Source organism: Sphaeramia orbicularis, chromosome 11 (assembly GCF_902148855.1).
Source record: "Sphaeramia orbicularis chromosome 11, fSphaOr1.1, whole genome shotgun sequence".
Lineage (NCBI taxonomy): Eukaryota > Metazoa > Chordata > Actinopteri > Kurtiformes > Apogonidae > Sphaeramia > Sphaeramia orbicularis.
Genome location: NC_043967.1, coordinates 25617087 through 25633266, shown reverse-complemented (window position 1 = coordinate 25633266; position 16180 = coordinate 25617087). Strand labels below are relative to the sequence as shown.

The window sequence follows — 16180 nt, the reverse complement described above, 5'->3', positions numbered from 1 at the left end:
ACTAATTCAGGTAATAAAATATCGATGAATCCCAGTATTGTCACAGAATTGTGGGTATGCTTTGTCTGTGATTGAAACCAATTGGCCCTAGGTACTCTGGCTCATTTGTTGGAAATTTTCAACCTCAAGTCCATCGTTGCAGTGGGGAGTCAGGTCACCACTTGTAGAGGATCGTCTCATTTCACGGCGGATCAGTCTATAGATAGCTACAAGTGGGATGGGAATCACAGGCACTGAAGAGAGGAGGATGATAATGGCGAAAACCCAGTTTGGATATGGCACTGTTTCAGTATCAGGAAATTCTTCCTAAAGAAAGAAAGAAAGGATAGCAATTATAATGCTGATGGTTCCACACACCTGTTTTAGCACACGCGGTGACAGGTCTTTTAAAGCTGTGGCACCACGTCTATGGAATGACCTGCCTCTGCACCTACGGTCCATGGACTCTGTAGAGAGCTTTAAAAAACACCTCAAAACCCTCCTGTTCAAAAAGGCTTTTTAGTCTCCCACCTGACCCAGGGCCACCACAAACTGATTACACTCTATGTATTCATCATAACGTACTCCATGTGCCCCCCCCCCCCTCCCCCAGTCTTTCTATATCTCTATCGCTCTCTCTTTTCTCCTCCTTTACTCTCTTTAACCCCAACTGGTCAAGGCAGACAGCCATCCTTCAGGAGTCTGGGTCTGCTCGAGGTTTCTGCCCGTTAAAGGGAAGTTTTTCCTCTCCAGTGTCGCCAATCACAAGTGTTTGCTCCTGAAGGATTCTGTTGGGTCTCTGTAAACTTAATTTGATTCTGATTTGAATTGGTAAAGCACTTTGTGACTCTGTCTGTGAAAAGTGCTCTATAAATAAAATTTACTTACTTACTTACTTAATGATAAAATATATCAAACCAGTGGTGCCAGGCACACAACAAACCCCACCCCTCACACATATTGTAGCTTATTTTGGCATCGATCCAGCTGATGTCATCATATCTATATATGTGCTGATGTCAGCACATCAATTGCCTCTATATTTGTGCTAAGTTTGAAGTAAATTGAAACAAAATTGATGTTTTTATAGAACTGTGAAATCTCTCCCATTGTAAGTAAATGGGAAGGGATAAAAAAGATGTAAAAAATGTATAAAAATTTGAACTTTGACCTACTTTTCCCAAAATGTAATCACATATATTCCGGGTCACTGGCAATCTATCAACCCAATTTGGTCTGAATTCAACCAGTAGTTTTGCTGCTAGAGTGTTAACAAACAAAGAAACAAATCAAACCAGAAACAATACCTGAAGATAAAAGTAAAAACATTTTAATGAGGAAATCAAAGTTGTTTTTTTTTCTGTTTTTTTTTGAGGGGGGGGGTTCATTCAGACTGTCAAGCAGATAAATTACTTTCAGAGCCTTGTGTTGGGACAGTAAACATGAAGATAGAGCTGAGGAGCAAATAGCTTAGCATAGCAAAGGCTGTAAAACCAGAAGTGGATATCATTCCCTTGTCCTAATTTTGACAGAAATAACTTCAGTTAGTCTTTTACAAAGGACACATTTTGATCTTGACTGAACTTTGCTGTTTTCTGATGTAGGCAGACAAAGGAAATGGAACAGAAAATGGTAGAACCTGGAAATACAGACTTTTCCCTGCTTTCTTTGTCCTAAATCTGTCTTATGAGCACAGACATTTGCAATGTGAATTTGCTATTACCATTGGCAGCCTCTTTTTTTTTGTTTTTTTTTTTTCAATTGAAAGCGTCTCACTCATACATTTTTCTGGCTTATGGGTTTACTTTTATAATATGCATCCACAACATACAGATGTTTCACCTACATGATCCACTACAGTTTTTTGGCATTCAGAAATCCTGAAAATGGAGCCAAGAAGAGGTGCAAAAGTCCACTTTATGCTAAAATCGCTTCTTGAATTACAATATGTTTAATTTTATTTTGGAACTTTCCCCAATCGCACTGAAAAACACCTACCTCAACTTTAAGTCTTTCTTAAATTTATCTATTGTAATACCTGATGGTTCTCACACAATATTTTGCCAACAGATATAAATGTGGGATAATGGTTTGCACCAAAATGCCAAACTGACTTCAATACGTAACATGTTATTCTCTTAGATCTGTGACTTGATTTAGTACCATGCTGTTGCATTCCTACTGATATCCTACTTACATAGTCGGGGTTCCATGCCGGATAGACAGGGTGTTTCTGTATCTGGATTACAACATATGCGATAAACACTACCACCAGCATCACAGGACTGATGAACCACCAGCATATCTTCCAGTAGATGTTTGGCCTCCTTCCATTCATGAAGAGGATGTCATCACTGAACCTATCAGAGGGCACACAGACCAGAGGGAATGTTAATCATGTAGGGTTTCTAATTGATATGAATGACATTTTACTTCAGAGGTCTACCAGAAAATCATAAAAATTACGTTTTCATTCCACGGATATAAATGACTCCTATCACTTCAAAGACTGCAATGATGAGTAGAGGTACAGAGCCCACGTAGCTGTTGAAAACCTCCACCCAGTAATTCCCTGAACCCTGGGTAAAGATGAGGGCTATCAAGAAGCACATCAAGCAGGCGATTCCTGGGAAAGTGAACAAAAGAAGGGGTTCAAAACTTTTTTTCCCTTTAACGTCACCTAAAATTAACCAGATGATCACGTTTCCACGTACCTGTAAAAACTGAACTTGGGATCCATTTCGGCACTAGTTTGAGGTCCCTAATGGGTGTCAGGACACCCTCCAAGTTGCCAAACATGGAGGAGAGACCCAAGCTGAAGAGCATGATGAAGAACAGGATGGCCCATACCTGTGAGCCTGGCATCGATATTACCGCTTCAGTGAATGCAATAAAAGCCAAACCGGTACCTGATGCACTCTACGAGGAGGATGATAGAGAAGAAAAAAGCAGTAATGGGAAATCTGACCTGAATATTACTTCTTGATTGGTACAGTACACCCCGTTCTTGGGACAGAGAGGGAGGTAAGAACAGAGAATAAACAAGATAAAAGGTTCAGAAAAGTGAAGTAGGTTTCATTATTTTATTACAGTACCTGGTCAAGGAATTTTTCCAGATCACAGGGTGTCAGAACCACACGGGCAAGTTTATCTGGAAATGTCCTATTTAGATATGCAAGCCAGTCGTCATAATTCTCTGTGGTTATGTTCTGATCAGAAATGTCAAACTCGTTGGTCAGATCTAGGATGTTTCTGCAAGTTAATAAACAACAAAATGTCATTCATCAGTCATTCAGTCTGTTACAGCCTAAGGCAAACAGTCCCACCAACCAACATTTATCTCAAACCTTAAAAGTCTGTTGTGAAACAAGCTTTCAGAAACAAAGTGCTTTATGGCTAATATGAGAAGTCAGAGAGACAAGGTAGTGATTAATCTACACCCTTTATTGTCAGCAGTGAGTTATCTAATGATCATACTTCATTATTGTTTTATTGGGGTCATATTTAGTAATAACTCAGTCACTTTGACAGTAGGGCAAAATAACACTGTCATAACTTTCATATGCTACATCAGCTGATTGTTTACATTATAGCTCTGTTATCTTAGGGCTAGTTTTAGATAGAAAACAGCTACAGTAAAACCTTAAATCACCTCTGTTTTCTGTACAGTTTGTGTTGTCAGTAGCTGAACTAAAAATCTGTTTGGAATCGACCAAACAAAGTCAGAACTGTCACAGTTTAGTCTGAACCATGGATTAACAAATGGTGAATTTAGTAAAAATAATGATATCATATCATAACCTTATACTGTCATAAGCCTCATAATCCAACTCACCCATGTAGAAGAAATGCTGTGATTTTATCATCAAACACCATTCTTTTCATTTCAAACAACAGTGCTTCGAACTTTTATCACTTTGTCTCTTTCTTTGACTCTAAAAGTTGTTTCTTAGTGGTAGTCATTGATACTTTCTGATACTGTGGCATTAATTTTCCTCACCATGGGAGACTGGCAGTGTGACTCACTACTCCTTTTAGTGGTCATATACAGGGTGGGGAAGCAAAATTTACAGTATTTTGAGGCAGGGATTGAAAGACAGTGTATGACCAATTAGTTTATTGAAAGTCATGAGAATTTATTTGCCTCAAGAAAATTTACATAATAGAAAATGTTTTTATTCTATGTGTCCTCCTTCTTTCTCAATAACTGCCTTCACACGCTTCCTGAAACTTGCGCAAGTGTTCCTCAAATATTCGGGTGACAACTTCTCCCATTCTTCTTTAATAGTATCTCCCAGATTTTCTCGTAATAGTTTTGCTCATAGTCATTCTCTTCTTTACGTTATAAACAGTCTTTACGGACACTCCAACTATTTTTGAAATCTCCTTTGGTGTGACGAGTGCATTCAGCAAATCACACACTCTGATGTTTGCTTTCCTGATTACTCATATGGGCAAAAGTTTCTGAAAAGGTATGGATAATAGTGCTAGGTATGATTATGACATCAATATATGTTTGGTTTCAAAACAACTGACGTTGTGCCTGCTGAGAAAAAACAACTAAATGTTCATTGTAAATTTTGCTTCCCCACCCTGTAAATCCCATCGGTGGAAATACAGTAAGTTTGCATCTTTACAATCTAATACATTGGCATCTTTAGCATAACTTCAAAGAGCTTTATTCTAAATACACCAAGTATAATTTTAGGTCATTATTTTTACTACACTAAGTACTATATACAGCCTCTTTTTTTGAAAAAAGTTGGAGAAAATTGTTGAAAATCTCATGTTGTCATTGTGCATCTTAAATCAGTTGTATGTGATTCTTACATGAGGCCTTTTCTTGTGGGGGCCTTGCATGCTCACAAGATGACCAAGTAAAAAGAATGAATTTATAAAATTGTGCAAACATACCCTTGTAGACAGGCATTGTAGGCATTGTTAGCTTTGAATCCTAGGATGGAGAAGATGGGAATGGAGGCGTAAAGAGATGTGGCACTGTTAATGATTCCTACCAGAACAGCATCCCTCTCACAATTGTTTCTTATGGACAGCAAAAAAAAAAAAAAAAAAAAAAATCAGTCATATTAAACCACATGGAGGTGTTAAACATCTAACTTTTTTCAAGACATAAAATATATATACTTCTCATCATTATAGCTGGCAAAAGCTATGAGACCTCCAAAGGCCACAGATAGAGAGAAGAAGATCTGGGTAGCAGCATCCAGCCACACCTGTGGATTCATCAGTATATCCCACTGCAGAAAGAAGGAAAACATACCATGTCATGATCCAAAATGCAACAGAACACATTTGCATCACCTGTAGTTGGAGCAGACAGCCCAACTCACATCAGGAGTGAAGAGGTACACAAGTCCATCGGTAGCTCCAGGAAGAGTGAGGCCACGGACCAGGAAGATGGTCAGAACCAGGTAGGGAAACGTGGTGGTCACATACACGGCCTTTGGATGGATTCACATTGTACATATTAACAACAGGTCACAGTCAGATCAAAATAGAAGCTTGATTTTTAGCTTCACTAACCTTTCCAATGGATTCAATGCCTTTGATAAAACAGATGTAAAGCACACACCAGGCACTGGCCAGGCAGATGACCAGCCCCCACTGCAGGGACCCACTGTCATCAATGCTCCGTGTGATGTTCAGGGTCTCACGGTACCAGAAGTAATTCACTGGAGTGCTTTTCTCACACTCTGCATTATAACCTGACAGAAAGAAATAAAGTTAGAGATCTGTGAAGCTGAATTTACTTTTAACCCTTAAAGACCCAGTGCTACTTTCGTGTCTGTTCCCAAATAATTTTTTCTCTCTTTTTAACCTTTAAGTGTTTTATTATGGTCTATTACAATATTATCTTATGCATTTTGCAATTTTTCAATGAAAATCAGGTATTTTCCCATATTTAATTCACTGAACATGTAGACGTTCATAAAAGTTCAGATTAAAGTTGTCATAATATTATGAACTGAGAAATGTTAAGAAAATGTGACGTTTTCTACTAAATCTATCATTAACTGAACATAAACCAAGTGTGTCCATCCACTGTCACTGATCCAACTCCATGGGTTTTACCGGTGAATCAACGTTGTAGAAGATGGCAGTGTTTTCATGTTCACTATGGAGCCTGTGAACATCCAAATGGAGACTATCTGAAGACCATGAAAAGATGACAAACTGCATTTTACACCAATTATTTCCATGTATTGATAGGATTATTGGATCTATAGGTATTAAACAGGTTAGATCAGTAGATGGTTTTGGTCACCAGTGGCTGTTTGGGTCTTTATGGGTTAAACATTCTTGAAAGTTTTGTAGTTATGAAACCACTGTGATGGAAAATTACAATTCACCATGTATTCAAGTTAACCTTTTGAACTTTGTGCTTGAACTTATGAACGTTGTGTTCTCATCTCTGCTGCATCTAGCTAAAACTGTGTTTTCACTTCTGCTGTGTCTAGCTAAAACCAGCCTGACCTTATGTTTGTGGTCACAGGGTGCGACTTCCTTTTACCATTGTCGCACCTGGTTTCTGGCTACACTCACTGTGTTAGAAATGTGCAAAAGTTCATCCAATACACACCAATGTAACTACAAGTGAACGCATAGTTCCTGTTTACTGTCTAGGAAATGTCTGTAATACCATTATAAAAACCCAGAGAGCTCTCACTCTTGTGAGACACTCATAGGATGTCATTTTGATACGTACTTGACTGTCTCCTGATTGCAATCAATAAATGCTTTTGTAAGACAACGGACCGCCTGAACCTCTTCACTCATCGAGTTACAATAGAAATTTCCAACACACCACATTGCACGCACAGACCTTAACAAAAACAAGAATATCATTTGTGTTGGCGCCATTACCTACCTTACATTATCAAATGAGCTGCATTACCACTGTATGTTCTTAGCAAATTTTACATTGATCTGACAGAAAACAGCTTAAAATTTTGCAACTGGATGTGACCAACTAACCAACAGACATATTTACTTGAATCTGGTCATATTGTAGCAGAGGCCTGGCCTGTATAGATTTAAGGTTTAACCCTTGTGTGGTGTTCAGATTTTTGTTATTCAGCCAGTGTTCGTGAGTGTAGTCGACCCGCTACATTTGTGGGTTTTTAATTCAACATAATCAAACAATTTTATGTTAAAACACTCAACAGATGTTTACTTCATCCCAGTTACAAGCAACATAAAAAGCATGTATGTTTAATTTTTGCCTTTTGCCTTTGCTAGATCACATTTATGAATTAAAATGCTACTCATTTTTAGTTAGATTTTTTTTTTTATAAAATGTAATATAATCAAGATATGAGGGGAAAAAATTCATTAAAAAAAAAAAAAAGAATTACTCATCATTTGTCTTTTAATAAAAAATGAAAACAGGTCCCACAGACCCAAACACCATACAAGGGTGGAGGTGATACAGTATATAACAACTCTGCAACATGTTAGAGCTACACCACTGACACAGATACGATGATGATTATTATTATTGGAGATGTGACAGGTTGGCTGAGTGTTACTGAGGACTAAAATCCAATAAAAGAAAAGACCTATTTTTGCTGTGAAGTTTCATGATTTGTAATTGATATGGAGTACAAAATGATGATCTGGAAATTACACAATAGTAACTCAAAAATATAAGAAAAAGTGTCCAAGGCTATGATCACACCTCAGACAAAAGTGATGTAAATCTAATCTGTTTGTTCATATTCTCCTGAGACCCAACAATGCATTTTTGTCCTTTGTAGGGAACAAGAGTTGCACAGTTTTACTTGTCCACTGCAAAGGACATTCCATAAAAAAATAAAATAAAGATTGTATCTGAATAACTGTTGCATTATGCTTTTTTTTCCCAATCAAGACAATTATTTAATGTAAAAAAGCCAAAACATTTACTTTCCTGGGTCTCAGGAGGATATGCGACTCATGTGTTTTTTGGTTTTTTTTGTTCTGTTTTTTTTTTCATGACAGTGTGAACAACACAAATCACACATAATCTGATCTTCTCAAATTCAATCTCAAAATGGGATCCTAAATAAGATGCAGATCTGATCTTTTGAATGTGACCTCAGTCTGAACAGTCACAGAATTAACATTTGCATCCCTTAAAATGGAAAATCGTCACAACTTTACATGGCAACTGTCATCCTATGGACTAGTTCAAATGCTATATTCATCCATAACAGTAAAACACTAACAGAGACTTTTTTTTTTTTTTTTTTTACAGCACAATGAGTATTGATATTTTAGCGTAAGCAGTAAGGCTGTGAATGCATAAAAGGACTATTTAACTGTTTATTGTACTGATGGAAATGATCTGAATAAAACAAGATATTCCTGTTTTAGTCCCATAAGGGGAATTCCAAATGCCTCTAATGTCACTGCTTTTGTTCTGGTAGTTCATTTTAGGATCAATTAACTGGAATCTGACACTGATCACATAAAAAAAACCATGAACACTAAGGCTGGTATGTGAATGTAGCCTAACGTTGTGTATGCATTGCAGTTCAGTTTGTGCCTCATGTTGGCTGTGTGTATTCTGATTAAACAATATCATACTTTGACAATTTTTTTTTTGTTTTCAGTGTTAGTGTATCAGTGTATCTGCATTCTCGGTACTTGGTGAGTGCAACTTTTACCTGTTCGATTTTCATTGAGTGGACATTGGGTCCATGGCAGAGGGTTTTGGAAAGAATGGAAGAAGTACCAAAGGATCCAGGCCATGATAGTGTTGTAGAAAAGGCAAATGAGTAGTGACACAATCATGGAAGCAATGCCTAAGCACAAGAGAAAATGTTATCCACAAAACAATATTTGAAGACAGAAAACTAAATCATGCACAATATGTCTTACACCAGTAGATATAAAGAAAGAAATGGAATAAATGCTTATAAGAATTCCAACAAACAGAAAGAAGCACTACAGGGTTTATGCATATTCCAATTTACAACCAATTTTCTTAACTTTTCTGAAACTAACTTTTTTATCTGAATAGAATCTGGATCTGTTTTATGGGCAGTTTTGTGAAATAGTGCTACTTCAATATCTGTCATTAGAAAGATACATTTCAGGGACAAACCACATTTTAACCCTTTCATGCAAAGTGGTCACTACAGTGGACAGTTATTCTACAGCTGTTCTCTTGTATATTCATGGATTTTGTTGTTTTATTTTCATATCAGCCAACACAGTGGACGCTCATGCATCATCCCATACACAGCAATTCATACCATTACTGTAACTTTGCTGTTCTAGATAAACCTGATCTACACAAACATGTCTGAGTGTAAATCAAGGGCTTGTTATTGTTATTAGACTGTAATTAACAGTTTGGGTTTTTTTTTTTTTTTAACAAAATGGTTTATTTTTTGCATATTATCTCCATGAAATGAGTAATGACCAGTATTAGTGTATGTTAAAAGGTGAGAAAACATCAGATTAGCTGCATTAAAAATGTTTTTATGTTATAGTTTTCACGCAGTATATCAGTAAATACGTTTCTTTGCTTCAAAAATTAAATGCATGGTGTCCAGCTGAATGGACATTTTTGCAACTCCATGAAAAATAGGTTCATAAAAAATCTCAATCGTATTGTTTTTTTAATGCCTAGAGGAATAAAAACACTCAGGAAAAAAAAAAAAAAACTTAATTAAGGCTGTCATAATTCATGCATGAAAGGGTTACTGAACTATGTGAATACTTTCAGGTTACTCACCAACTCCACCCAGAAATGGTGATATTGAGTTCCAGGCACCGATGCTGCCCAGGCGGAGCCTCTGCCCTATGGCCATCTCCAAGTAGAGCAGGGGGAGGCCCTCAAATACCAGCGCTATCAGGTAGGGGATGAGGAACGCACCTGAACACAGGAAGTAAACACATCACACAGTTACACTGCAAAAATCACAATCTTACCAAGTGTATTTTTCTTATTTTTAGTCATCACACTTTTAAAATAAGACATAATCACCTAAAGAGTAACTTTTCAGTGAGATATAAGAACTTATTTTTAGACAATAAATCTTTAAAATTTTATTTCAAGAAATCTTACCAAGATAATTTTCACTTGTTCCATTGGCAGATTTTTTTTTTTTTTTTTTTTTTTGCTTAATTCAATTCAGTTGTGCTGAATTCAAGCAAAAAAAATCTGCCAATGGAACAAGTGACAATTATCTTGGATGAATTACTGTGTGTTTATTTTCTAAAAGCTTGACAGGAATATGTAGTAATTGATTTACTGGGTCACGAAATGTAACAACACCCTGTTGTAAAATCACTGTAAACCACAGACTCTTGATTTATTGCTTTAATAAAATATGAAAAGGTGAATAGAAACCTCATTTCAACTTCAGCTGCAAACTGAAATAGAAGCAAAATGTGAATGGAGTCAAAAAATATCATAATATTTAGAATAGTTTGAATGATGGCAGTAAATGAATACATGCTGAACATAAATGTTGTTATCTAAAATTCTAAATATTGAAATGGAAAATCCAATTGTGGCACAAGAAAATAAACTACAGAGCATAATGGAAAATAACCATTTTTTTTCCTATTGTCACACTATCTATAGCACTGTGGTAAAGTCAGATGTGACCTATAGCTTTGCTGTTCTTGTAGAAGATATATATTTATTTCTCAGATTTATTCATTCACTCATTCATTTATTCAGATGCAAGGAAATATACAGTATGTATGTGCATAGTTCTGAAAACACACAAAAATCAGATTAAATTGCATCTATAGGCAACAATAGCTCAAACAACAAGAACTGTTTAACATGTGTTGAGGGAAAGTTATGAAACCAGAAAATTATACAATAAGTCTCATATTTTCTGCACAGGAGATGTTAAGTGTAAAGAGAGGTTACACTAAACGCTTACACTCTGGCCTCTAGAAACTTTTATTTTCTGAAATGTTTATGCTGTTTCATTATTTCGTGTATATTCAGTTGGGGTCTTGATACAGAGGCAACAATGCATATGTGTGGTCATTATAAGTTTGGTGAAACAGCTGTATATTGTTGTACTGTATGACATAGGCTTTTTCCTGAAATCTCTTGCTGGGGTTAATAGGCAACATGAAAATGAATGGAATTTGATTTACTCACATTTTGTGTCTGAATAAGAGGAAAGAAAAAAATTTTTTCCAGATATTACTCTCCAGTTTTCGAAAATATATAATTTTTAAATGGACCACACCAGCAGAGTGTTCATGCCGACTGGAGGAAGCATTTACCACTCTGTCACGGTTTAAGCTTAATTTTGTTGTATATCTGATACTACACACTCCAATGAAAAACTGTCTTTGGGTGAAGTCAAGGGAAGGTTAACATCTGGTCAAAAAAATAAAATTACAATAATCTACACCAAACTTCTATTTTTGGGCAGGTAATTACTCATATTTTCAGGAAAATGTATTTTCAAATAAGAAAAAAATTGTGACATGAGTGTGAATGTTTGAGTGTGGGTGGGGGGCGGTACTGATTTTTAAACTGATATGTAAAGCACTTTGTGCTACAGTTTTTAATGTATGAAAAGTGCTATATAAATAAAGATTATTATTATTATTATTATTATTATTATTATTATTATTAAGGACGAACTCTGCTATAATTCAACATATTTACAGCCCACATTAATCTAATACAGATGCTCATCAATATGCACCAAACACAGTGACTAAACAAATAAATGAAGAACACTAAAGCCATTACACTAGAGCCATGGCCGCCACTAAAGGGGCGGCCATGGCTCAGTTGGTAGAGTGGGTCGTCCAATAACCGAAGGGTTGGCGGTTCGAATCCCGCGACACTTCACCCTCCTTGCCTCCAGTGCCACCCACACTGGTGTATGAATGTTCGGTGGTGGTCGGAGGGGCCGTAGGCGCAAATGGCAGCCACGCTTCTGTCAGTCTGCCCCAGGGCAGCTGTGGCTACAGATGTAGTTTACCACCACCAGAGTGAGAATGTGAGCGCGAATGAATAATGGGTCAATAATGTAAAGCGCTTTGGGTGTCTAGAAAGGCACTATATAAATCCAATCCATTATTATTATTATTATTAAAGCCATATAGAAGTGTGAAAGCACTCCTGACTAATCCCAGCATCCTCTACAACCAACGGTACCACTTTTTTGCCCCAACCTATTCTACAAAAGCGGCATGAAAATGATTTATTCATGTCAAAATCTGATATCAAATAAGCTCTGGAAGTGTGGAAATTGAAATCACTATAAATCGAAGTGGGAAATACCTATGAAACTTGCACTGGATGTGGATAGACATTCCAAAGCTACTCTACATAAAGGTCTAAGCCTGAATTGAGCAAATAATAATCAATCACAAACCATAATTGATCACATGGAGGCTCTGCTATAAGACAGATTCACAATCTCAGAGTCAATGTGTAAAGCTGAGACTCCTCATGCATATATGGGATTGGCTGTTTACTCAATTTTTTTTATTTTATTTATTTGCACATCATAAACAGCATGAGAACATTAAAAAAAAACAAAAAAAAAACTCTTTTCATGAAAGTAGTACCATTGTGCAGGAGAGGATAGAAGCCAAAAAAGGTTCATGTAAATACCTCCCTGGAAATAAACAATACATAGGAAAAAAATAAAAATAAATAACTAAATAAAAATATGATATAACTGAAATAATGATCTAAAGTAAAAACAATAGAAATACAAATCAAATGATATTCAGCCTTACATTTTTTCATGAAATAGAGTCCTTTTCATATGCTTTTTAAATAATGATAAAGAAGATGCTGATTGAAGTTCAGGACGTAGATGTTTCCAAAAATGTGGTCCATGATGTTTTAGAGAATACTGACTGACAGGAGTTCAGCAGTACGGAAGATAATATTTACTTGAGTACTGTGTAGGATCATTGTAAATAACAGAAGACAACATACAAAAGTTCTGGAAAACTTTAGAAAGGATATGAGTTATGTGAACATATTTGTACATGAAGACAAAGGTCTGGTAAACGTTCACATCAAAATTATTCCACCAGGGGGCAGAAAACAGGTATTAGGTCATAAATAACTGATTTTTAGTGAAAATACTGATCTTGTTGATTAGATAAGGGTCTCAGAACCTGGCATGGCAAATATGACACAAATACAAAGGTTTAAAGGGTTATGGGAAAAAAAGAAAAACAGAACCCTCACTGCAGCCAAGAAAATGCTGGCATTGAGATAGCAGCCGCCTCATACTTTATCATGGCAACAGTGGATCAATTATTTTCTTGATATAGCTATGATGGAAAGGTCAGTGGCCTGGATGCATGCAGCCAGCCGAAAAACCCTTAGTACGTGGGATGTTGTTTACATTATGGTTAAAGAAAGAGTGCAACATAATTGTCTATGACATTTATATATCTGTAAATTATATTCCCTTTCATCTGTATACATGTATTTGTTTTTATTAGTGGTTTTTGTGAGATTTTTTGAGATCCAGGTTGGGTTGATATGGGGGTCGCCATTGGTTCTGGGGGGTGTGGGGTTTATACTTTGTGTGTCACAAAATCTTATATCATAAAATGTGAATTTCTTTCTTCTTTTTTTTTTTGTATTGTACTTTTGGAGATGTGCAATGAATACAAATAAAAAACTGATTTAAAAAAAAGGAAAGGTAAAAGGAAAAGGAAAGAAAACAAAAACAAAACTAAAAAACTGCAAAATCAATAACCTCAAATGCAATAATAGTGACAGCCTTTCCTTTCTTTTTCTTCCCCCCTCTGGCTGTTTACTCAATTTAACCTTGGCCCCTCTGGAGTTTGCGATTATGGGAGTCAAGATATCTCAGTTGAAGCTATGAGGAAGTAAATACAGAGGTGATAACTAAATATACTGATTTTGTAAATCTATCGATTTGGACATAGATAAGGCAGAGAATGGCAGTGACTTCACCTGCTAATGTTTTAACTGGAGTCAAGATTAAATAAAGTCTGATTGGATCAAACAGAATGCATATTCCATGCTTTTTTAGGTACATGTACTAGATCATAAAATCAAATGCAGTGTGATGTTAGAGTAAATTGGGAAATCTCACCTCCTCCATAGATTTGGCAAAGATAGGGAAATCGCCAAACATTTCCAATCCCCACTGCAAAGCCAATGCAGGTCAGCAGATACTGGATCTTGTTGTCCCATTTGGGTCTCTCCTCTACACTAGAGCCCATGTTTAAGATGACTACTACTCCAGTTTGGTTCCAAGACAGCGTTGAACTTTCTTAACAGGCAGTGCAGTTATTACCCAAACAGCTTTTTATCGTCCAGTTCCAGTGGGGAGTGATCTAAATGATGCCCAGTGCTCCTGTCTTTGTCCTGTGTCTGATCACTCCCCCCTGGGCCGTCCTATCAGTTGCTACGTGGAATCAGGGATGCAGATTTTATTAGTTTTTATGAATAAATCACACCATAGGGAGAGCAATAAAAACACAGACGAGATGATTTAATGGCGTTTTTTTTTTTTTTAATGTGTGTGTAAAGCATGAGATTAATGGATAACCTGTTGATCACGTTTCTTTTTGTCAGTGACCCACAATTAGACACATTCAGTGAGTTGGATCAATAAAGCTTTGTCCATTACAACATGAAGCAAAGGGATTAATACAGATTCATAGAGGAATTTTATTAACCCTTTCATGCATGAATTATGAGAACCTTAATCAAGATTTTTTTCCTGAGTGTTTTGATTCCTCTTTAGGCATGAAAAAAACAATGTGATTTTTTTTTTTTTTTTTTTTTTTTTTTTTTATGAACCTATTTTTCATGGAGTTATAAAAATATCCACTCACCTGGATGCCATGTGTTTCATTTTTGAAGCAAAGAAACATGCATTTACTGTCACACTGTGAAAACTATGACATATTTTTCTTAATGTTGCTAATTTGATGTTTTCGCACATTTTAACATACTATAATAGTAGTCATTACTCACTCAAATAATATGCAAAAAACAACAAAACACAACAACTTTTCATTTAAAAAAAAATCTGTTAATTGCAGTCTATTAACAATTAGCAAATATTTTGCTACAGATCAGGTTTATGAAGAACTGCAAAGTTACAGTAATGGTACGAATTGCAATGTATTATGGAATGGTGCATAAGTGTCCACTGTGTTGATATGCAACTAAAACAACAAAACCCAAGAATATACAAGAGAACAGCTGTAGAATAACTGTCCTCTGCAGTGGCTGCTATGCATGAAAGGGTTAATTCACTTTTTTAATCAGCTCGAGAAAGAAAAAAAGAAAGAAAGAAAGGTGATAAAATAAAATAGTGTTTAAAAAAGCATTAAAAATAAAATTAAAAGAAAGAATGACTCATTAAACTGAGGTGTTGTAGACTCTGTGGCAGCGTGCATGGAGGCTATTAGAAATAATAGCAGTAAAATAGCAGAAAAATGTAGGTTCTTTAAGCACATAATAGCACTGAAATCAGAAGAATGAAGTAAACAGTACAACATAATGCTCACACACCCTGTTTGAAATATGTGTCATGTTCTGGCACTAACAGAACCTTTGTACAGGCACATCTAGTCTCTGGCATCACTTGACTGACTTGACAAAATGTACTTGTTAAAGACGAAACAAGAAATCAGCACATGACAGCATTTTCTATAGGCATATTCACCTAACTCTGGCACGTTGTTTTAGTTATGATCATATCATCATGTCCACATTTTTTTCCAGTGAAGTGAACAAACTGTTCAGCTGAGTTCAGTGAGGTCTAAAAAGTGACTGTAACATTGAGTCTGGTTACATGCACACTAATACTCTGATTATTATGTGATCTCTGGAGTTATTAGACTATTCAAGTGATCATGTAAACAGTGTAGTCTCATATGATTTATGAGATTACATTACATTACTTTACATTGCATTTAGCAGACGTTTTTTCGAAAGCAATTTACAAAAGAGAGGATCAAATCAAGCATCAGTGCTAAAGTACAAAGTGAGATGACAGCAGTAATATGATTATGAGAAATCAGATTAACACTCCTGGATTTCAGATTAAATCAGATTAACACACCTGGATTTCAGATTAAATCGGATTAACACACCTGGATTTTAGATTAAATCATTTTAACACACCTGGATTTCTCCCCAGTGCTCTGATCTCTTCCTACATGTGTACAGATGAATCTGATTTATTCA

The 16180-nt window shown here is 36.1% G+C and overlaps 1 protein-coding gene across 1 annotated transcript; it reads right to left on the bottom strand.

The window, feature by feature from the left end:
* Nucleotides 1–87: 87 nt before the first annotated feature.
* Nucleotides 88–14199, bottom strand: LOC115428148 (sodium-dependent neutral amino acid transporter B(0)AT3-like). The gene is made up of 12 exons (XM_030146996.1): nucleotides 14070–14199; nucleotides 9725–9865; nucleotides 8649–8786; nucleotides 5524–5705; nucleotides 5331–5441; nucleotides 5125–5237; nucleotides 4894–5022; nucleotides 3075–3231; nucleotides 2694–2898; nucleotides 2446–2605; nucleotides 2177–2339; nucleotides 88–306 (listed from the first exon to the last, which is right to left on the bottom strand). The coding sequence occupies exons 1-12, from the start codon at nucleotides 14197–14199 to the stop codon at nucleotides 88–90; spliced, it is 1848 nt and encodes a 615-aa protein (XP_030002856.1).
* Between the last annotated feature and the right edge of the window lie 1981 nt (nucleotides 14200–16180).